At 34.7% G+C, this 21981-nt stretch overlaps 2 protein-coding genes and 1 long non-coding RNA gene across 4 annotated transcripts; 1 reads left to right on the top strand and 2 right to left on the bottom strand.

The window, feature by feature from the left end:
* Positions 1-1192: 1192 nt before the first annotated feature.
* LOC111988273 (clavaminate synthase-like protein At3g21360) lies at positions 1193-8951 on the top strand. The gene is made up of 3 exons (XM_024020062.2): positions 1193-1715; positions 7317-7570; positions 8405-8951. The coding sequence occupies exons 1-3, from the start codon at positions 1347-1349 to the stop codon at positions 8763-8765; spliced, it is 984 nt and encodes a 327-aa protein (XP_023875830.1). The 5' UTR covers positions 1193-1346; the 3' UTR covers positions 8766-8951.
* On the bottom strand, positions 8041-9968 carry LOC136064105 (uncharacterized). Its single transcript, XR_010625755.1, has 2 exons — positions 8989-9968; positions 8041-8783 (listed from the first exon to the last, which is right to left on the bottom strand). It is a non-coding gene; the product is annotated as an uncharacterized LOC136064105 (long non-coding RNA).
* Positions 9969-10760: 792 nt separating this feature from the next.
* LOC111988319 (lysM domain receptor-like kinase 3) lies at positions 10761-18870 on the bottom strand. 2 transcript variants are annotated; one of them, XM_024020111.2, is made up of 11 exons: positions 17946-18870; positions 17031-17108; positions 16107-16406; positions 15465-15610; positions 15275-15364; positions 15062-15167; positions 13140-13291; positions 12944-13041; positions 12714-12861; positions 11953-12060; positions 10761-11240 (listed from the first exon to the last, which is right to left on the bottom strand). In XM_024020111.2, exons 1-11 carry the CDS (start codon positions 18580-18582, stop codon positions 11076-11078), a joined length of 2028 nt encoding a protein of 675 aa, XP_023875879.1. In that variant the 5' UTR covers positions 18583-18870; the 3' UTR covers positions 10761-11075. The 2 variants fall into 2 exon arrangements, with proteins under 2 accessions (XP_023875879.1, XP_023875880.1); XM_024020112.2 differs by having other exon boundaries at positions 16107-16187.
* Between the last annotated feature and the right edge of the window lie 3111 nt (positions 18871-21981).

The following is a 21981-nucleotide window of genomic DNA, read 5'->3' as shown; positions in this document are numbered from 1 at the left end:
GTCTGTAGTGTATTAATATAACCACCCTCTAGCTACCCTTAGGACAGACAGCGAAACTGAGCACGACCCCCCACCCCCCGCGTTTCAAGTTCATCCTTTATTATTTGCTTATACTATTGCAACTTTTTGATATATAAAGCATTATTTGTTTTACTTAGGGGTGTCAATTCGGGTTAGCGTGTCGGGTTCGTGTCATGTCGAGGTAGGGATAATCGACTAAATAGCTCAACCCTAACTCGACCCATTTAATAATCGTGTCATGATCTTTCAACCCTAACCCGACCTGTTAATAAGGCGGGTTGACCTAATCCAACCCATTTGACACGTTTAATAAACGAGTCGTGTTGGGTTGACACGAATGTAACACAACTCATTTTAATCTGCATAATATTAAATATAGCATCCATCTAGAAATAATTTTTTTTATATCCAAAAAAGCAGTGCATACACTTTAAGTCTTCAACCTACATTCAAAATAATATAGTTCAACGAAAATATAACATTCATCTAGAAATAAGTTATTTACACTCCAAAAGAAGTGCATACACTTCAACTCAAATTCAAAATAACAAAGTTTAACAAAAATAAAATAACATAGTTCAATAAAAATATAATATTCTTGGAACTCGCCAAATACTAAGTATCAATATTGAAAGAATTTGAGCAAACAGTAGACTAATCCTGACTATGACCACGATTATTATCCATAGATTCTTTGTTGGTGTCCAAATTCATAACATCTTCTACAAGCTCATCCAATTTCATTTGTAAAAGTTCTATACCTAAAAAAAAGTGTTAGTAGTTCTAGGGTTTGTAAAGTTTCAATTTCCAATTATATCCCTTGTAAATTTTTGTAATTATTCACTTTTCTTTTTAAATTTAAAATATATGTTGGATATAAAAGGTATTTGACAAATTTAAAATAAAATAAATATTTATTTGTTATACGAGTTAAATAGATCTTGTTAAGTGAGTCATTTTGGATTGACACAAATAAATTGGCGTGTCAAACGTGTCTATTGCGGATTACGTGGGTTGACTTGCTTATGACACGTTTCTTATCGTACCGCTTTCGGGTCGACCCGCTTATGACTCAAACACATTAAAACCCAACTCTAACCTAAAAAAACTCGTGTTAAGTTCGTGTCGTGTTCGCGAGTTAGGTCGAACATTGATACCCCTACCCCTAGTTTCACTTATTGAATTCTAAAAGCCCAAAACCACCGTTCATTGAACCTGGACACAAGCAACAAACAAACAGCAAAGGCTCTTCACTAATTTTCCCACCAGAGTTCACAGAGTAAACAAACAGATTCACAGAAAAGCAAACAGAACAGAGCATAACCATGTCGGAGACATTCTTGGAATCCCAAATCCCACACCAAAAGCTTTTCAATGGAATTCAATTCCCTTTAGTTCTATCACCCAACCCCAAGTCCCAGACCCCTCCTTCCTCTCTGTCTCTTTTCACCCAAGCGATCAAAACCGAGAAAACATTTCTCGACTCTGTTCTCCACAAGTCCGGTGCTGTACTCCTCAGGGGCTTTCCTGTAAATACAGCCTCGGACTTCAACGACGTCGTTGAGGCCTTTGGCTTCGAGGAACTTCCTTACGTTGGTGGAGCTGCCCCTCGGAGCAACGTTGTGGGTCGGGTCTTCACCACCAATGATTCCCCGCCAGACCAGAAGGTTCCTTTTCACCATGAAATGGCTCAGGTATATTCCGTAATTTCATCCCCTTTTTTGGGGCAATTGCTATTGAGCTTTTATATTGAAGGTGTTGTCGTTTTTATATTAATTCTAGTGCAGAGTTTATATACAGTTTGTCGTTTCACCATGTGGACGACATGTCGTCTTTAACATTAAACTTTATCATTTTAGGGTGAGTCTGGTCCGAAGGTTGTGTCATTGCCGTTTTTACAGATGAAAACGGCACATAGTTTTTGTATCACCTTGTGCAAGCAAAAGGCGGTATTTAGTGGTGATAGTTACACAGTTGTTAGACACAGCTAAAATTGTGAAATCGTGTTTTCACTTTTCAAAATACGTTTCAGCTAATGTATATCTAATGTATAGAATAGTCGAGCTTACATGCTGTCAGATGAATGGTCCATATATATTATATTCTATGTATGAGATACCTTTCTACATGTAAATGGGCATATATATGGGATCCAAGAGAGGGGACATGTATATGAGCAATGCTCTGGAGACACAACATTTTACAATCTATTTCACAACTTGTTAGGGTGGCAAGTTTTCGTTAGATAACATTACTTTCACATAATCCACTACTCTTTTTTCATTAGAGCAACCGCACTAGTCTGTGTAAAATATTCCGTCCATTTTAGCATAAGAACCTACTTTTTCTATTTTAAACAATCACTTTTCCAAAACACCTATATCAATTTATCTATTTTACAAGTCCCACAAAAAAAAAAAGTTTATCTATTTTACAAGATATTTTAGTAAAATATTCATTCTTTATCAATTTTTTATTATTTTCTCTAATGGTCATACTTTCTTAATTTAAACTTATATTTTAAGTAAACTACCAACACCAGTGGCTTCGCCAATGGAGCCGCTTGTGGCAGAGGTCTGATGGCCGAACCGAGTGGCTCCAACGAACACCGTCGGATTGGTCTTGCCGCCCACCGTACCACCGAATAATGATCCACCGGTGGGTGGATTGTTAAAATAGTGGAATTCATTCTCAACTTCAAGCAGATCTCATTGAGCATCTATGGCAACTACAAGGCCAGTCATAGGAATTTGGAATTCTAAATTTCTAAGTATTACTACTATTATTTAATGTGAACCTTCATTGGAATTTGAAATTTGCTGAGTTTAATATCAGAATAAAATTTTCAAATTGCATTCCTTTGATGTTCTAGGAGATTATTTATCTGAATTAGCGAAATGAAGGAAGATAGCAATTTCCTACTGTATCAGATAGTCCAGCCTCATGTTTCAAATCTGTTTCCTCTCCCATATTGACGATAATCTCCTACTGTATCACTACCTTTCATGAAGAAAAACCACACACCTTTTACGTAGCATCTAGTGCAATCCAGTTCAAATAAGATGTAATATCTTAGGAGCTTGACTTAGAATTTGAGCCTTAGACGGATTCCAATACGGCAGATTCAATGCAGATTCCACTCAGGCAGATTCCAATGAGGCAATATGCTAGTACTGAAATTTATAGCTTGACTTGGAATTGAACTGCACAAATTTAATGCAGATTCCACTAAGGCAAATTTAATCACAAACCCTGCTTCACCCAGAACAGAATGACAAAAACAGAGACATTGCTATTATCCAAGTGCTATTATCCTTGAACAAATTATCTTGTATAGAATGACAAAAATAGAGACATTGCTTCACCCAAAACAGAATGACAAGAACAGGATCACAAATTAAATTGAATAACCAATGCTACTATCCGTACACAATACAAAATTTACAACATTGCTATTTTCCTTGCACGTGTGAAAACTACAAAAATATATCTAACAGGATTAAAGATTGAATAATTATGTTCCCTGCACAAGTAAATACTACAAAAGAGATGTCTAACATCAAATCATCTATGTCAACCATGTGCTAGTATCTTTGCACTATACAAAAATTACTTGATTAGATATTGTCAATAATAAGATTCAAATAATGATGGAAATTTAGACCTTAACCTCTTCAAGATTTCCAAACGATGTAGGCAAATATGTGCTTTTTGCTCAGGATCCATGGTTCTTGTATCTTTCATCATAATTTCATCTTCCACTTTCCTCTTTTCTACTTCATTCTTCTCTTCCTTGATACGAATCAACTCTCTTCGTTCTTCGGATGCAATGCGCATTAACTCTCTTCGTTCTTCTAATACAATGCGCATACTTTCCTTTTTCTGCTTATGCATTCTCCTATTTTCTTCCTTGATTTCATCTAATTGAGAGGAAAGTATTGGGACCACATCATCACTATTCTTTCTTTTCTTTAATTTCTACTTTTCGGCCTTCTTGCCTATGGGTCTCTCTAAGGTTTCGCCAGAGTTCATCTCGTCATTATCTTCATTTAGATTTATTGAGCTTGCAAAAGTAAGACAAGATTGCGCGGCTGGCTCTCTTGTGTGGACCTTCACATTATCTCTTAGATTCAACCACTTAGCTTCATTCCTCAAAATTCTCCAACAAAGTTCCAATTGAAATGCATTTTTGCTATTACTTTTATACATAGTTTTTGCATCATTAATCTACAAAAATAAAAAATTGAAAATAATGAGAATCATAAAACTAAATGCGTATTGATGTATAATACATATTAGATGTTGAGTCGAAATACCTTGTCATGCTCAGTTTTACCGCTTTCATTCCAGTTCTCAATTTGGGTCAAGTATCCACAAAACTTGTTGGTCTCCCTTTGAATTGTTGACCACTGACTACTTAAAGAGTTCTTGGAGCAGTTAAATTTCTTGTCATTGTGGAAGGTGGACCAAATTCTATCCCAAAATATTGTGTGTTTTTGGTCCGTCAATGTCAAGGCATCTAAGCTAACATTGAGCCACGCCGACACTAGCTTAATGTCTTCATCTACGGTGAAATTGTTTCCCTGTTGACTTTTCTTAGTAATTGATTTTTTTTGCAATAGGGGGTGCAGACTGTCCCATTTCAACTTGGGGTGGAAATTGATAGACATTCACGTCTAAATGTGGAGTGGACATTAATATACTATTGTCAAAACCTTGTTCCTCGTCCTGTAAAATGTCAAGGAAGAAGGGATTTTGCGAGTCCATCACCTGACAAACACCAAAGTAATTCAGAAGCAATACTAACATAAGCAACCAAAGTAATTTGGGGTACTATCTAATGCTAAAACTGAAAATTCTATCAAGTGCAAGATAAGATCAAGTCATTGCCAACTATCTAATAGCACAACTCTATCAAGTGCGAGATAAGCACAGCAGCCAAGAAAGTCAAGCAGAGCATCCCAGAAGGTAAAGCATAGCAGCCAAGAAGGCACAAATCTATTCACCAAATAATAAAAACATCATTACTTTAATTGAAAATCCATATAAAAAATGTCAAAATTGTGCGTTAAGACATTAAACTACTACCACCAACTCATGGATCTGAATTAAAATTCTTGATGTTTCAACAAAACAAGAGCCACAATTAATGGATAAGAGAGCAATGAAGAAACCACATGAAGGTGACAACGTAGATAACGGTTATGATCAAGTGATAACATAGAATACAAGATACAAATCCTAACAACTCTAGGATTGTGATAAGATAGGATAGAGTTGTTTCCATTTCAAATACCTTTGCATTTCACAGTACTCTTGTATTTCAAATTTTGTATCTATACAAATTCTATTATAAAAAAATAATAATAATAAAAAAACACCTTGAATGAATTCTATTACAAATTCTATTATAAATAAAAAGACTTGAACCGTATCTGTACAAATCCTAACCTTTTTTTTTTTTTCATTAAAGAGGATTTTATTGATAGCTAATAAACATGTAGCACAAAGACATAAACCAAGACATTAAAAATAGAGTCATAACAAACCACAACTACCAGAACAAAACAATAAGATAGAGTCATAACACACTACAAACAGAATCCCAATGAGTCCCAAAATTAACACTTTCATGCCCACACTTGAATTATAGGTTCACGTTATTGAGTTCCTAGAACTCAAAATTTTAGAGTAGAACAATCTTTTAATTTTCATCATTTTTTAAGGCTTAAACTAACAGTAAACCCGTTTAGAGAAACTCCCAATAATTTTGCTCTAAACCAAAGGAATAAAAAAAAAAACCCTGGAATCTCAATGAGAAAAACCCATAACTTTTTGGAGAAATTTGCCCCAAAATCTGTCAATAGAGATAACTCCAAGCTGATCCACCCTCCTCACAGGGCTGCAAGACCCCAAACCGGTCACATTCTTTCCCGTGGTGGTGAGAATGAGCAAGAGCAAGAGCTAAGAGAAGCAGACGAAGAGAGAAGATGAGAGGAAGAGGTCAGGAATGAAACAGGGAGAGAGTACTGAGAGGCGTTGGTGTTGCTCAGGTGATAGGAGAGAGAGAGAAAAAAAAAGTGAAATAGGTTTTTATAATATATAAAGATAATATTAAAATAATGTATACAAGAGCTACATGTGTGGGTTTTTTTTATTGCACCTACTAATGTAAAGATAATATTGCACCTACTAATGTGGGTTTTTTTTTTGTCAAAATGTGTAAAATTAACCACTTTTTTTGTATTTTGCAAAATTTTGCAACCACTGATGCGGTTGCTCTTAGGGTGAGTGTGGTCCACAGGGTGCCAAAACCTATCATTTTTTATGGATGAAAACGGCACATAGTTTTTGTATCACCCGGTGCTAGCAAAAGACAGTATTTAGCGGTGATAGTTACACAGTTGTTAAGACTCTTTGGACACGGCTAAAATTGTGAAATCATGTTTTCAAAATACGTTTCAGCTAAATTTTTTATAATCTATTTTACAACTTGCTAAGGTGGCAAGTTTTCACTGGATAACATCACTTTCACATAATCCACTACTCTTTTTTTTTCTCTCTTTTTTTTGTAGTTAAATTCATTAAGAAAGAAATGGAATACAACTATACAAGTTCTACAACACTGTGCAGTTGAGCACCATACAAAACAACACCAAACCACACAGCAGTACAGGACAACAAACCCTCTTCTACACTGCACAATCAGTACAAATAGCAGCTCTATCACTTATTATAGAAGAACTGCACATAAATTTAAAAAATAAACAAATAAACAAAACCCAAAACAGCAAACCATCTTCAGTTCTTGAAAACTTTACAGGAGATGCTGCAATTTGCACATAAGACTTTGTTCTGCAGTGACAACTTCACCTTCTTGCAAAACTCAATTCGAGCTTTAACATCCCACTTGATGGAGTTGACAATGGCATCTTCAGATTTAACATGCCCTCTGTATACCCGAGCATTTCATTGAAGGCAAATATGATAAACAGTAGCAGTCATGACCAGTTTACATAATACAGCCTTTAAGAGAACTTTTTTTGGGCAACTCTCTAGTACCCCATTCAATCACAGCATCACATTGACACTTTGGGTTCTTAACCAAACACATGCACATTATTACAAAAGGTTATGTCAGCAACAAATGTGAAAGATTTTGTCACTAGATTTATTATGCATATGGAATCTTCAAATGCGGGATTTGCACTTGAGTATTGCACACCTCATTGTGTAAGATATTTTTATCAGCATATCTTCTTGAGCTTTGTTTAAGACTTTGGGTTTATTAATAGGTTACTACATTCCCTTCCAAGCTGTTTTTCTTCTGTGAAGTGGAGCCTGGAAGTGGGGGAGAGACTCCTATAGTTCTTAGCCATCTTGTCTATGAAAAGATGAAAGAGAGACACCCAGAATTTGTTGAACAACTAGAAGAGCATGGATTGTTATATACGCGGGTAATAGGAGAAGATGATGACCTGTCATCTCCGATCGGGCGTGGGTGGAAATCAACATTCTTGACCAAAGACAAGAGTGTGGCTGAGGAAAGGTTTGTGATTTGAACTATTGTTTGATATTTAAAATGATTTTTATTCCAAGCATTTGTGCATGACAAGCTGCGGTTTCTTATCTGGTAGTTGATTCTTGTAAAACATGAACAAACCAGACATGGTCCTGTTTTGATTGGAAATACATGCAACGAGAAAGGTGAAACAAGTTAAAGCACAGTCTACTTTGAACACAAATTTAGCTCTCATTAATATGATCATAGTTCCTACACCATAACAACTTATTAATGTTCTTGACAATAGTGTTATTCCAAGACTAGTTGAAACCACTTCAGTATATGTTTCTTTTGAAATCACAAGTTGTACGGCGATGAGGGATAAAAAGTTGCCATGGTGCAAGCTGTGATGGCATTTTTTCAGCAGAATTATTTGCATATGACCTGCTAATCTGCTATATACCTATGATATGCCAATGCTCTAGATTTTATCTTTATGGTGCTCAGGTTCACTGTAATATATGATCAGTATAGGTGAACTTCTTGTGTTCAAACTCATTACAGCAACAACTATATTTTTGCACACGTTCTATTTGCTGAACTGCTTTTCTTGCATAGCTTCTGCTTGATAGATATTAGCAGGCTCAATGCCTTGCAAAAAGTATTGCATGAGGCCATTGTTCAGGACATTCAGGACTAATCATCTTATAGATGTCCCATATATTCAATTTAAGTTCTTGTGCTATCTATATAGCTAAGATCATCTTTTCATTCGATGGCTTCAAAGTAGATTAGTATATGCAATTACAAAGCTTTAACAGGTATAGTATCTATCATTTGGACCTGGAGATAATATGGCTCTACCAACACATTTGACAGGGCAGCTAATGTGGGGACGAAGCTGGAATGGCTGGAGGATTCAGTGAAAACAATAATGGGTCCACTCCCAGCTATTAAATTCGACAAGACAAGACAGCGCAAGATTTGGTTTAACAGCATGATTATCGCTTACATAGGCTGGGAGGATGCCAGGAATGATCCTGTAAAGGCTGTTACCTTTGGAGATGGCAAACCATTGCCAGCTGATATCGTCTATGACTGTCTAAATATCCTTGAAGAGGAAAGTGTAGCCTTTCCTTGGCAGAAAGGTGATGTTCTTTTGCTGGATAATTGGGCTGCCCTTCATGCCCGAAAATCATTCGCTCCACCTCGCCGTATACTAGCTTCACTTTGCAAGTAGTGTCAGTGCATCTTCACCCTGCAAATGGTTTTATTGGTTGGTATGAAATTATATAATTTTAGGCTGCGTTATGGAGATGCATGTATGAAGTATTGCAATGGCGCACAAACTATATTTGCAGTTTATGCCACGTTTGTGGAGAAGTATCAACAGTATCAGTATGCATAAACAAAACCTATTACAATAGCTCCGCAATAGAAATTTGGTTGAAAATTTAACCTACCTGTCTAGTTAGACCCAAGCCATACATGAAACTAAATGCATACCCTTTTTTTGTTTGCCTCCACCAATTCTTCTCCTAGGATATATCAAATTATCACGGTGCTATCACCTCCTTACTTTTTGAAAAAATACTAGTTTTGTGGTCAAATGCACCACCTCATGAGAATTATGGCAGATTTTAGAAAAATGTTTACATCTTAATGTCGAGCACGGATTATGCAAATTCATCACCAACTTGCTACCTTGAAGAAAAAAAAACTCCTCTACAACAGATTATTCTCATTAATTTACTAGTTTTGCCAACACTGTTGCTATTATTGATCAACCACTCAATGATTTTGGGGTTTTTGGTTTCTTATTGGCTGGCCTCGAATCCAAATATGATTCCTTTGTGACTTAAGGAGTCACCGTGATTGAAGCCACAAAGCAATCATATTTGTAATTGAGGCCAGCCAATAAGAAAGAAATGGCTCAAAGTCATTGAGCGGTTGATCAATAAGGGCAAGACTTGTAAATTGATGAAAATATTCTGCTTAGAGGAGTTTCCCTTTCTTCGAGGTAATAAGTTGGTAGTGGATCTGCATTATCCTTTCTTGACACTGAGATGTGAATGCTTTTTCTAATGTCTGCCATGCTTCTCATGAGGTGGTGCATTTGACCACTTGCTAGTATATTTTAAAAAGTGAGAAGATGATGGCACCGAGAATTATTTGATCCTGAATTCATCAAGAATTGATTTTCACCATCTGTTTGAGTAGTGATGGCTTGTGGTGGAATTGGTGTTGATCCATCAAGGTAGCCATAAAGGTGTTGCACTTTCAAGTAGGGAACAAGTTGAGCCTTCCATAGAAGATAGTTGTCTCTGTAGGTTTGATTGAGGGTGAATGTTGTTAAGATTGGTGAGAGAGATGATTGAGGAAGATGAAGAATTGGTGATGCTGATGTTATTGGAGGCAAAAGGAAGAAGTAAAGAAAAAATTATTGGCTTAATACCATGTAAAGATAATAACAAAATGAATTATAATGTGCTGCCTTACCAAGAATGATGGTTAAGGCTACTGCATATATAACTCAACGTTTATTAATTTATGGCATTTGGATAACAACTGTACAGATAATAAAATTGAATTTAAACAATAAGATCAGTAGAGATAATTTCAACTAGGATTCATCCTCAGATTTCTGTATGCCATCTCTTCCATTTGAATGTGATTATGATCCATTAGTCTTTGAATATGAGTGTGCCGACTTAACATTATCTTTTGTGGGCTACTCGTTATCATTATCTGTAACAGTTATAAACCTACGCAGCCTGACTTGGCAAGGTCCAGTTATAAATTAATAAAGGAATTAAGCTGGTAATGGAATTGAGAAATATTAAAAAGTTCAAATAAATCATGCACTCAAATCCAAAGTGATGGCTAGGTCCCATCCCTTCTCATTGGTTTTGTTTTTGGTTGTTCTCCTTTCTTTTGTAATAGAATGTCTTATTCAGCCAAAAAAGAGATAATAGTCCCGATAACCATGACTAAAGCACAACAGAATAATCTGTAACTATGCTTTGTGATAACTCAAACTTTGCATCAACCAGTCAAAGTGGAGAGACAGCATTTTAAATGACGGTATAAGTATGAGGAGATCACTCTTCATATCAGCATCTATGAGGCAGAATGTTTTAATTTGTGTTTCATCCGCCACAATTTACATTTGAGAGTTTCATAAGTTTGTGGCAGAAATAACTATGTAGAAAAGGTCAAAATATAAAGATTGATGTAAAGATGAAAATGTTGTCAAAATGAACTACTTAAATAGTTTGTATTACAAAACGACATACACTCTCAGCCACATTTTGCATCAAAATTTTCTCACACTAACTTCAAAAAGAATACAACATTTGAAAGATTAAAAATGATAGCAGAAGACAAAAAATGATGATGCATACTGCCATCTTTACCACCTTACTCGGGTACCTCAGCTACTATACACAAATAATTAATATGGATATGTAGGCCACAAGCTAAATAAAGAAAAGAAAAGAATACACCAAAAGTAGTACGTGGGCTGAAAAGAAACTTGCTCCACTATGCACTATCTTCCTTGGACAAGGCCACTGAATACTTGGCTGTTCCCAGCAAGAGTTGCTTCCCACTCCACAGAGGACAGGAGAATCTGAGACACAGATATCACAACTTGCTTCATGTCAGGACGAAGAATAGGATCCTCATCCACACATTGCTTTGCCAGCATGGCCAACTATGCAAAGAGAAGCACAATCAGGAACAAAATAATGATGATGTAAGTCACTAAATAGTGCAACATCCTAGGCAATTTTAAAAAATCAATGAAAGGGCTTATTTCCTAATAGAGACAATAATGAGAATTGCTTTGCCTGCAAGTTGGTAATATAGACATCAACACCCGGGTTTCCTTATCATGATAACCAGATATAGAAATAAAGCTTAGGATCATATAGGCTTGGTTCCAAACTATTGAAGCTATGTTGAATCACCAAGGGTAATACAGACTGATGTCTCTTTCTTGGGTGGGATATCATGTGAAAAAATACCACCAGAAGTCCCATATTCCAATTGCTTGGCGGATTTATACAGGCCAATATCACTTTATTGATATAGATCACGCTTCCCCTTTGCTTCTATCCAAAGAGAGAATAAGGGCTTCTTTCTTGTACAAATTAACATATCAATGTACTTCATACATAAAAATATTATCAATTAGTAAGAATTTTCATTTTTGATCATTTCCTCGTCGGCTTCCCCCAACACCCCCATCCAAAAAAGAATCATTTCCTCGTAGTGGACAAGGTTTAACTATAACCGAGTATTGTCCCAAAAAGGCTGTGGAAAAACTTTTAAGACTCTTATTGTTAAGGCAAATAATAATAGATAAAATCAAACATCTGCAATAAACATACAATAAAAGAGATCAAAAGGTGATTATAGATTACCTTAAATAGGCAGTCATGAGGGTAAAGATTCATCATATTTGGATCAATGTAATCCTTCATGCTTGACATATTTATGGAGTCAGGGGAGTTCCTTAGAGCTCCTAACATCTGCAATTTCAGGAAAGCTTTAGAAAAGTAGCACCCAACATGCATGCTGGCACAAGAAAGCAGTTCCAACATAAAAACACAGCCTATGGAGCAACAAATAATAATTAATACAGGAAGAGAATTGGTGTGCAAGAAATTAAAGAAAAAAGTGAACCATTCACAGGTAAGACTTTACAGAGTGTGTGAATCAAAGTGAGGCATAAGATAAATAAGCATGAAGAATTACCCCAATTTGTCTTTTTGTTTTTGTTTTCGTTTTTTTTGTTTTTTTAAGGAATTGAAGTATCTCCTAGATATGATAGTTCTAATGCGTGAAGAAATGGGAGCAATATGGTTGGGGAATATTTACTTTTTACTGGAAAACTATGCAATCACCCTTCTCAAGTCTTAATCTTTACCAAAGGAATTGAAAACTCCTCAACCCACTTCAACATAAATGGTAAGCATAGGATTCGGATTACAGAACCAAGAATTGAATTATTCATGAGGCAATTCTCAAGCAAGCCTACTGCATACCCTATGACCAGATATTCCAGATTTAGTAGAATGAGCACCTCAAATACATAAAACATTAATTTTATAGGAGAAAAACATTTCATGAATCAAGACAATATTATGTATTGAACAAATGTTGTCACATTGGCAAAACTTACAATGGATGCCAGTGAGCGTCTTTCAGGATTTTTCATCATCATGCCTTCCGTTCGTATAATCGCCTCCTTTCCAGATATAAGCTCAAAAAGAACAACACCATATGCATAGACATCACTTTTGGTTGTGGCAAGACCATTACTCAAGTATCTGTATCAAAACAAGAAAACAATTGATCCTAGATGAACTACTTTTTAAGGACCATAGTAGCCAGCTATAGGTAGTCACTTACTCTGGAGCCAGATAACCATATGTGCCAACAACTTTGGTTGTCGTAGCTTCTCCCTCACCTTTTTGTCCAACAAGTTTTGCCAATCCAAAATCTGAAATCTAGATGCAGAGAGGGGATAAAAACATATTTAGCAAGATGGATTACATGTATACAAAGAATATACATATTACATCAATGAGATGCACTATGTTTGAACCTTTGCCCTGAAGCTACTATCAAGTAGGATGTTGCTTGTCTTGATATCTCGATGAACATAATGACTTTTGGTGTGCTCATGGATGTATTCAAGACCTCTAGCAGCATCAAGGGCAATCTGAACTCTCATGATCCAAGAAAGTGACGTATGATCTGCAAGTGAATTGAACCATACACAGATTTAATTAATATATACCCATGCATAGATGTCTTATCATACACGGCATCGTATTGCAAATTTGAAGTCCAAAGACCAAGACTTATGCCTTGACCTTTTAAAGATGCCAGGTTCACTGAAAGGGCATGGACCAGGAAGTTCATTGAGAGATTGTGCAATTATTTTAATTTCAATTCATATACTTTCCATTTTATTGAGATGGAAAGGGTTGGCAACTGTTGTGATCATGCCTGCAGAAGGCTCAACAACTTCAAGTGGACTTGGATGCAACCCCACTCATTTTCAGGTTTTGGCTGGTGCTAGTAACCTTCAAACACAAAAACTTAAGCTACTAGAAAGTGAGCCCACAAGCTATATTTATCTTACTTACACACCAACACTAAAATTCTCTCACATGTAGGCTTGACCAATAAAACTGAACCAACTGCAGGCCTTAAACATACAGACAGAAGAAATGAACAGAATGGAGGCTACCAAGACTTGAACCAGGACCTCATAGACTAGGCTACAATACTATGTTGGATAACAAACAATTTTAAACACTTTAAGTTATTATGAAAGCGCTGTTTATCAAGCTCACAGATGCATAACAGTCTTACACTAACACCTAACCTAGCCTAGCACATAGAAACTTTTGCTAAGCTTAAACCTGGACTGAAGGTAATGCATTTTATGTCATAAACAACATTTTAATAACTTAAACATAAACTTTGCTAGATAATAGCCCACCATCAGGCTAAATTCTTTTAATTTATTACCAATAAATTATTTTTTAAGTACAAAGTTTGACTACAAACTTGGTTGTTGCCATTGGCTACAACTCCACTCAATATAATTTTATTGGATGTGAATTTTGAAAAATCCACCTTTGAATTACAATTTCTTCTTGTATTCTCCATGCTTACAAAATTTCCAGGAAATCAAAGATCAATAGCTATCTCATCAATCAAATGCTTAAATTCAATTTTTTGTACTCTAAAATTATGCATTAAAAATAGTTTATGGATCGAATAGTAAATAACATCCGATTGGCACAAAATTTGACATGTGCGTTAAGAACATAAAGAACATACAATCCAATAGTTAAATTTTCTAACATGTAACTATGGTATTTTTTTTAGTGGGAGTTGTAACCATTGGCTACAACCAAGTTTGTAGCCAAACTTTGTCCTTTTTTAAATAATCACAATCAGGCCTGACTTCATAGAACTCCAGGCTAAGCTTGGTTCTAAAACCAGGTGTGCTTGGATAGTTGGTTGGCCCAAGCCTAAAATTGCCACCACTAATCACAACATCAGTATGATGAACATTAAATCCTAGAGCAATAAGAAAAGCAGTTTCTTGTGTTTGAACATCATCATAAGTTAAAAGCAAAAGATTATTACTAATCATCTTTAATTCATATTATTATCACACTAACTCATTATCATAATTGGTCAACGAATGAGCCAAAACTTACTTGAAGACATGTGCATCAGAAACCATCATGGAACCTAAAATCATGCCAAAAACATATTTAATTAAAGTTTTAAGTTCCCCGTTTAGTGTTCTTATTTTACAGTCATATAAATCCTATCACAACTAACAAAATGCACAGATTAGTTATTTATTAATTCTCACATAAGAAATCATTTTATCAATTTTAGAAAGATAAGACTTTTAAAATTAGTAAGTCAGGACAACAAGATCCTTACGGACAAGTACTACATGATACATTCAAAGAAAGCATCAACGTGTATTCTTACCCTTGCTCTGAGGATCATGTAAATGGCTTCTAAGGGAACCCTTTTGGGCAAATTCGTATATAAGGAAGAATTCATCATCAGTAGCCGCATAGCCAATCAATTCTACCTTGACAAAATTAATTCAAAACAGGCGTCAAAGCTTTGAATTGCTAAAAGCTACAAACTCCAAGCTAACAAATACTTTTTGATTATTCAATATACAAAGAGAATTACCAGATTTGTATGATGAACCTTGCACAAGACTTTCATCTCTGCCATAAATTCTTTAGTTTTTGTCGCCGTCATTCTTTTAATAGCAACTTCCTAAAAATTTTGAAATCCATTACTGATGGTCCAATATGGAAGCTTACTTTATATACTCAGGAAATCTAAGTAATTATAATAGAAGTAGGCAGCTGCAAACCTGGTCATGAAGGTGGGCAAAATACACAGAACCATAAGTTCCATGCCCAAGAAGACTTGAGTCAGAGAATCCATCAGTTGAGGAAAAAATTTCTTCATATGTGAAAACTGTGGGCTTTTCCATGTCAAAGACATCAGTCCCTAGAGCTGCAACAAACAAGATAATAATACCAGTCAAACATCTTACACTTAATGACCATAAGATAATTACCATATTGTATTTGTCCAGAAGAAGAATGGATCATTGGAGCAGAACAGCTCAACATCTTCCCAACTAATAAAATTTCACTAATCTATTATTGAGATAAATGTTTATACACAATTTACAACTATGGATTAGCCATTACGTAAAAAGAGATTTTAACTCTTTTTGTGATGCAAACACACAGAAAATACAAGATCGGCATTTCTCTGAGACTTTTCCAAATCCCATGAGGCAAATAGTTTCTGTCGTTCTTACAAAACCCATGAGGCAAATATACATTATACACACATTTATGTAGACATGGTTATACCAATCAGAGTAAAATGTTTCCCCGCTACAGAAGTACACATTACAAATGATTGGACAGCGATACTTAAAGCCGAAATTTCATGAACTAGAAACAATTTCAAGTCTAATAAAATAGTTTGGAAATGATACCTTTGGGAATAGTAGTCTGGTGGTTGCTAGGTTCCCCATTGGTTTGCTTCCAATCCCCAGACTTGCAGCAAACATACCTTCCTGAACCACAACAGAAACTTGGCTTTCGTAGAATTTGAAACTTATGAGAAACTTTGCCATCAGAATCTTTTGTGTGACTACTTCGGGCTTCAGAAAAGCATTTTGATGACCTCAAGGAAAGAAAAACAACTATGCTTAATATAATCAATGCAAGACCAATCCCTAAACCCCCAATAATCCATCCATATGGTATGTGAGCCTTATGGTTCTCTTGATGTACTGCAAACAAATAGCACACAATGCCTTATATTTCTCATAAGAAATAACTCTGGCAGCATGGCACATATGCATGATTAAAAAGCTCATTTGGAAAAATAGAACCAGCAGGAAGTAATAAATCAAAATAGGAAACTAGGAATTACACAAAACCAAATAAATTCTAAACCACATTCTCAAAAAGGAAATGCATTACTCGAATATCACTAATATGATGTTCTCTGCCATAAATGAAACATCCAAAGTAACTGCTTATAATTTAATACATGTCATTCTTCATAGCTAATATGTACTTCCCTCTACAAGGATCTGCATGCAGTTTTGCAGAAGAAATTCACTTTGTTTCCAATCAGTTTAGAATGCAAATTTCAAAATCTGCAATGCATACTTGAATATAGATCTCTCAGAATAATCTAGCTAGTTATGTTATGTTTACTTTCAGACAACATGGCTCTGCCTCTTTGGAGTTTCTCCGTCTCACTTGAGATTAACTTTGATCAGAACGTTCTCTAATAATATTTAAAGCAACAAATTGCTAACTTTTCGTATTAGCACCATAAAGGAATTTGCCATTTCTGTGAAAAAATTTTGAATTTCTTTAGTGAAGATATATTCATTAATTCGTACCTGAGATATCGTCTACCGATGGAGCTGGAGCAGGAGCAGGAGGGATATCAATCGTCGGAGGATAAGGCTCACCGGGGACTAAAAAAATAAATCAATCAATCAATGAAATGGAACCAAATAAGGGAAGTCTAACAATGATTACATTCTGAAGAAAATGGTCATAATATCAAGTCTATTTTGCACCCCCAATATGTAAAGAACATAAATAAAATTGATACTTCATAAAAAACTAACATAGCCAATCAAATCTGCAAGCCAATTGCATATGTACTCTCCAGCTGATTTAATCAATGGGATTTTTCCCTCTAAGGCTCCACATACAAAATATTAAATTAATAGTAAAATTCATGACAAGTTACAAATGAGCAACAAATTTACTTGGTGGCTTTTGATTCACTACTTCTTCAGTTCTCCTGACAAGTAATGCCAACTTCCGCAATTTACATAACTTGGCATCCTTCCTTTCACATGGTAACCTTTAATACATATAACCTCAATACAAATCCAGATCCAGAATAGAATTTTACCAAATTGAAGCACAACCCAAAATTCAGTCCTTGGCTTGTTACTGAACAACCCACCATTACCTACCATTCTTGAAGCAAAAAAAAAAACCTAATGACCACTTCATGTTCTCCCAATGAACCCAATACCAATTCCACTCACCCAATCCAAAAAGAGCAACCTTATAGGAACTAAGAAGTTTAATCATATGTATCAAATTCTAACAAAAAAAATTCAATTTTTACAATTTCGTGCTAATCTTTAACACTTTCCCCAACAATTGTAAAAAATTACTCAACCACATTTAACCAAAAACCAAACAAAACCCATTAAAGATTCCAAAACCAAAACCAAAACCTCATAACTCAAAAGCAATAACAAAAATACCAAAAAAGAGCAAAGAAACCAAACCTGAATTCAAAGGAATATAATACAAAGCACCCACAGTGACATTATCAGGATTGTCAATCCCATTCACTTGCTCAATACTCTCCATAGTGACACCAAAACGACTTGCCAAAGACTCCACACTATCCCCATCTCTCATCACATAACTCATGAAGTAATTCCACAACCCACTGGAGCAGCCACAGAAGAGCCTCAACGAAACGACAGCCCCAACCCTGGCCTTACGTGTCGTATTGGGCAGATTGAAAGCCAACCCATCATAGGCCCCCAACGCTATGTCGTTCACAAACCCCACGTTGGATCTCACCGTGAAAGTTGTGTTTGTGGCGTACTCTCTCGGCGTGTATAAACAAGAACAGTTTTTCCTGATGAAAAGGTAGTTGAAGTTAAAGCCGCTGTGACCGTTGTCAAGGCCGTTGCTTGGTTCAACTGTTATGTCGTTTGGGAGAACATCAAACATAGATTGGATCACATCCAGTGTCTGGTTTGGCTCAGGCTTGAAGGCCAAAAACGAAGTGCAGAGTCGTGTCGTGTCAGTACAGTTCATTGGGGTGGTTGTTGTTTTTGGAAAAACAGAGTTTACTTGAAAAATAAGAAGAAAAAGAAAGAACCAAATGGGTTGTGTCCGTACAGCATTCATGGTTTTGAGAGAGAAAGAGAAGCTAAGTTTTGAGGTGAAAAGTGTGGGTTTTTAGAGCAAGAAATGAGAGAGAAGAGAGAGGAGTTTGATGAAGAGAAAAGGGCAGGTGAGTATTGAAGAAAAGGGAGTGAATTGGTGTGGTGTACTGAGGAAGAAAGGAATGATGAGAAGAAGAACAGAGCATGTTAAGGAGCGTTTTTGTTTTATTTTGTTTTGTTTTGTTTTGGGTTGGTTTGGTTTTTTGACGAGTGATTATGGTTTCTGAAGAGTAAACTGGGAAGTGGCTTATTATTACACAAAGACAGTAAGAAGAGAAAGCGACTTGTTGCAGAGTGGACAAAAGAGAGAGCTTGCAGAGCCACCCACCTGGAGATATTTGGTGGGACTTTTCGTTTTTGTTTTTTCTCTTTTACTAAATTAACCTCCTTCTTCTTCTTTTTTGTTAAATTGTAAATACTTAAAGGGTCATGCTAATAAGTGCTCTTAGGGCATTTGTTAACAATCTATTTTAAAGAAGTTTTGACATCATTTTTATGGGAAATGAAAAAAGCTGTCAAAACATTAATTGTTTTTTTTTTCTTTTCCCATAAAAACTTTCTTTAATTGGATTCTTAACTAGTGCCCTAAGGGCACTCGTTAGCATTTTCCATACTTAAAATGGAAGAATGAATATTTGAACACATAAAATATATCTCTTTTGGAAACATTACTTAAAAAAAAAAAAAAAGGTTTTTTGTGTTATAAAATGGAATGATGAGAAGAAGAACAGAGCATGTTAAGGAGCGTTTTTGTTTTATTTTGTTTTGTTTTGTTTTGGGTTGGTTTGGTTTTTTGACGAGTGATTATGGTTTCTGAAGAGTAAACTGGGAAGTGGCTTATTATTACACAAAGACAGTAAGAAGAGAAAGCGACTTGTTGCAGAGTGGACAAAAGAGAGAGCTTGCAGAGCCACCCACCTGGAGATATTTGGTGGGACTTTTCGTTTTTGTTTTTTCTCTTTTACTAAATTAACCTCCTTCTTCTTCTTTTTTGTTAAATTGTAAATACTTAAAATGGAAGAATGAATATTTGAACACATAAAATATATCTCTTTTGGAAACATTACTTAAAAAAAAAAAAAAAGGTTTTTTGTGTTATAAAACTCTTGGCTTGAAGAGTAGGATAAGCGGTTAATTTTGATTTAGTTTTGCTTTCACAATTCATTATTTTTGAAAACATTGAGTTTATTATTATTATTAGCTTGGTGAATTTCATCGACCTTTTTTGCCAAATATTATGTTTTTGTAAAAAAAAAAATTTAAAAATTATTGAGAATCCTCCCCACACTTATTTAGTTATGTAGTAGTTTATTGGAACTCAAGTTCCTAGAACTATGGAAAAAAAAGTGCTAAATAACTAAAAATGTTTCAAAATAAATTGAACTTGAGCTTAGAGCTTTTTTTTTTTGAGAAGGAGAGCTTAGAACTTAAGCTTCACTCAGAAGTTAGAACTCTGATTTAGCAAGCTCAAATATAAAAAAAAATATACCACATAGCTAAATAAATTTGGACAAATGTTTTCTATAAAAATATAAAATAAAATAAAAAAACTAAAAACATGGTGTTTGGCACCAAAAAAAAATGCCTTGAATTATGTGCAGTTTACATTGAATTTTTTTTTTTTAAGGGATATCTAATTAGCTTAATTGATTGAATTTTTTTTTATCATGAATAAGAAGATTGAATTGTATGTTGTGCCCTGCACAAATATATATATATATATATATAATTGAAATTTGTAGTATCTAGTCCATTATGATTTCTCTTTACCATCATGCTAATATATAAATTGATTTTTTTTTATATAGTTAAAATTCTATAGGTACAAAGTTCAAACATAGATCCAATTGAGTTAATTGGAGTCTAAGTGAATATGAGAATCCAATTTAATCAATATTAGAAATGTTTTATATTAGAGCTCTTTAAATACCTCATCCAAATGGATTAATAGCATAGTGTAATAAATGTAGATAATATCTTCTGAAGAAACTAATGTCATAAAAACTCAACTGATTTTGAATATTTGTATTTTATAGTTGCCAGTGGTCTTATGACCTGGTGATATCTACCTTCATGTCGAATTTAGTTCCATGATCAAAACCCTTTGTTTGAATTGAGGTGAAAAAGTGCATTTACAATCTAAAATCTAAAATATAATGTTGCCTACTTAATATGAAATTTTTAAGGGATATCTAATTAGCTTAATTGATTGAATTTTTTTTTATCATGAATAAGAAGATTGAATTGTATGTTGTGCCCTGCACAAATATATATATATATATATATAATTGAAATTTGTAGTATCTAGTCCATTATGATTTCTCTTTACCATCATGCTAATATATAAATTGATTTTTTTTTATATAGTTAAAATTCTATAGGTACAAAGTTCAAACATAGATCCAATTGAGTTAATTGGAGTCTAAGTGAATATGAGAATCCAATTTAATCAATATTAGAAATGTTTTATATTAGAGCTCTTTAAATACCTCATCCAAATGGATTAATAGCATAGTGTAATAAATGTAGATAATATCTTCTGAAGAAACTAATGTCATAAAAACTCAACTGATTTTGAATATTTGTATTTTATAGTTGCCAGTGGTCTTATGACCTGGTGATATCTACCTTCATGTCGAATTTAGTTCCATGATCAAAACCCTTTGTTTGAATTGAGGTGAAAAAGTGCATTTACAATCTAAAATCTAAAATATAATGTTGCCTACTTAATATGAAACTTTCTTTTAACATTTGAGAGAGAATGAAGATGAGCAAAATAATAAATTTCAGATCTTTTACACATAACAAACAATACAGCACACAATAAATCACAAAAGCATATGAATTTTGCAATTAGAAATATCCTTCTTGCTGTAAAGTTGACAACTAAGCATACCAGTCATCCAAACAAACCACTTTAATCAGGATCAACTTTTTGTTCCCAATTAATAATTGAAAAACTTTTGTTATCCTACATGGAAAATTTTTATTTTCTATTTATTTTTTTCTCAAGAAAACATTTTAAGCAATCTCATCCCTATAATTCCCACAGAATGGAAAGGTTTTCCCAAGTTGTTGAAGTAAATCCATCAAAACAATAAACAATAAGTTTATTCCAAATAAAATTAAAAAAAAAAAACAATAAATGATATCAATATTTGTTAAAACATTAAGTTGAGTGGCATAAAATATTTATGTTTTCCAGGAAAATCAGTTGTAAGGCCAAATTGGGAAAAGAAATTCACGGGATTGGTAAAGGATAATGAAGGGTAGTTGTTTATGGGAAAAAGGGTGGGCACAAGTTGCGAAGAGCTGGCAATGGGCAAAAGAGAAGAGAAGGGGTTAGGGGACAGTTGGGTTG

The sequence above is a fragment of the Quercus suber genome, unplaced genomic scaffold (genome assembly GCF_002906115.3).
Source record: "Quercus suber isolate HL8 unplaced genomic scaffold, Cork oak 2.0 scaffold_23, whole genome shotgun sequence".
In the NCBI taxonomy this organism is placed as follows: Eukaryota; Viridiplantae; Streptophyta; class Magnoliopsida; order Fagales; family Fagaceae; genus Quercus; species Quercus suber.
The sequence above is the reverse complement of the archived record's forward strand: the minus strand, read 5'-3'. Positions and strand labels throughout refer to the sequence as shown.

Coding starts and splice junctions, on each gene's coding strand:
- LOC111988319 (XM_024020111.2), bottom strand. CDS start 18,582: ATGAATGCTGTACGGACACAACCCATTTGGTTCTTTCTTTTTCTTCTT. Junction 15,365..15,464: donor TTGCCCACCTTCATGACCAG/GTTTGCAGCTGC, acceptor CAAAATTTTTAG/GAAGTTGCTATTAAAAGAAT. Junction 11,241..11,952: donor CTCATGACTGCCTATTTAAG/GTAATCTATAAT, acceptor CTCTTTGCATAG/TTGGCCATGCTGGCAAAGCA.
- LOC111988273 (XM_024020062.2), top strand. CDS start 1,347: ATGTCGGAGACATTCTTGGAATCCCAAATCCCACACCAAAAGCTTTTC. Junction 1,716..7,316: donor TTCACCATGAAATGGCTCAG/GTATATTCCGTA, acceptor GTTTATTAATAG/GTTACTACATTCCCTTCCAA. Junction 7,571..8,404: donor AAGAGTGTGGCTGAGGAAAG/GTTTGTGATTTG, acceptor CACATTTGACAG/GGCAGCTAATGTGGGGACGA.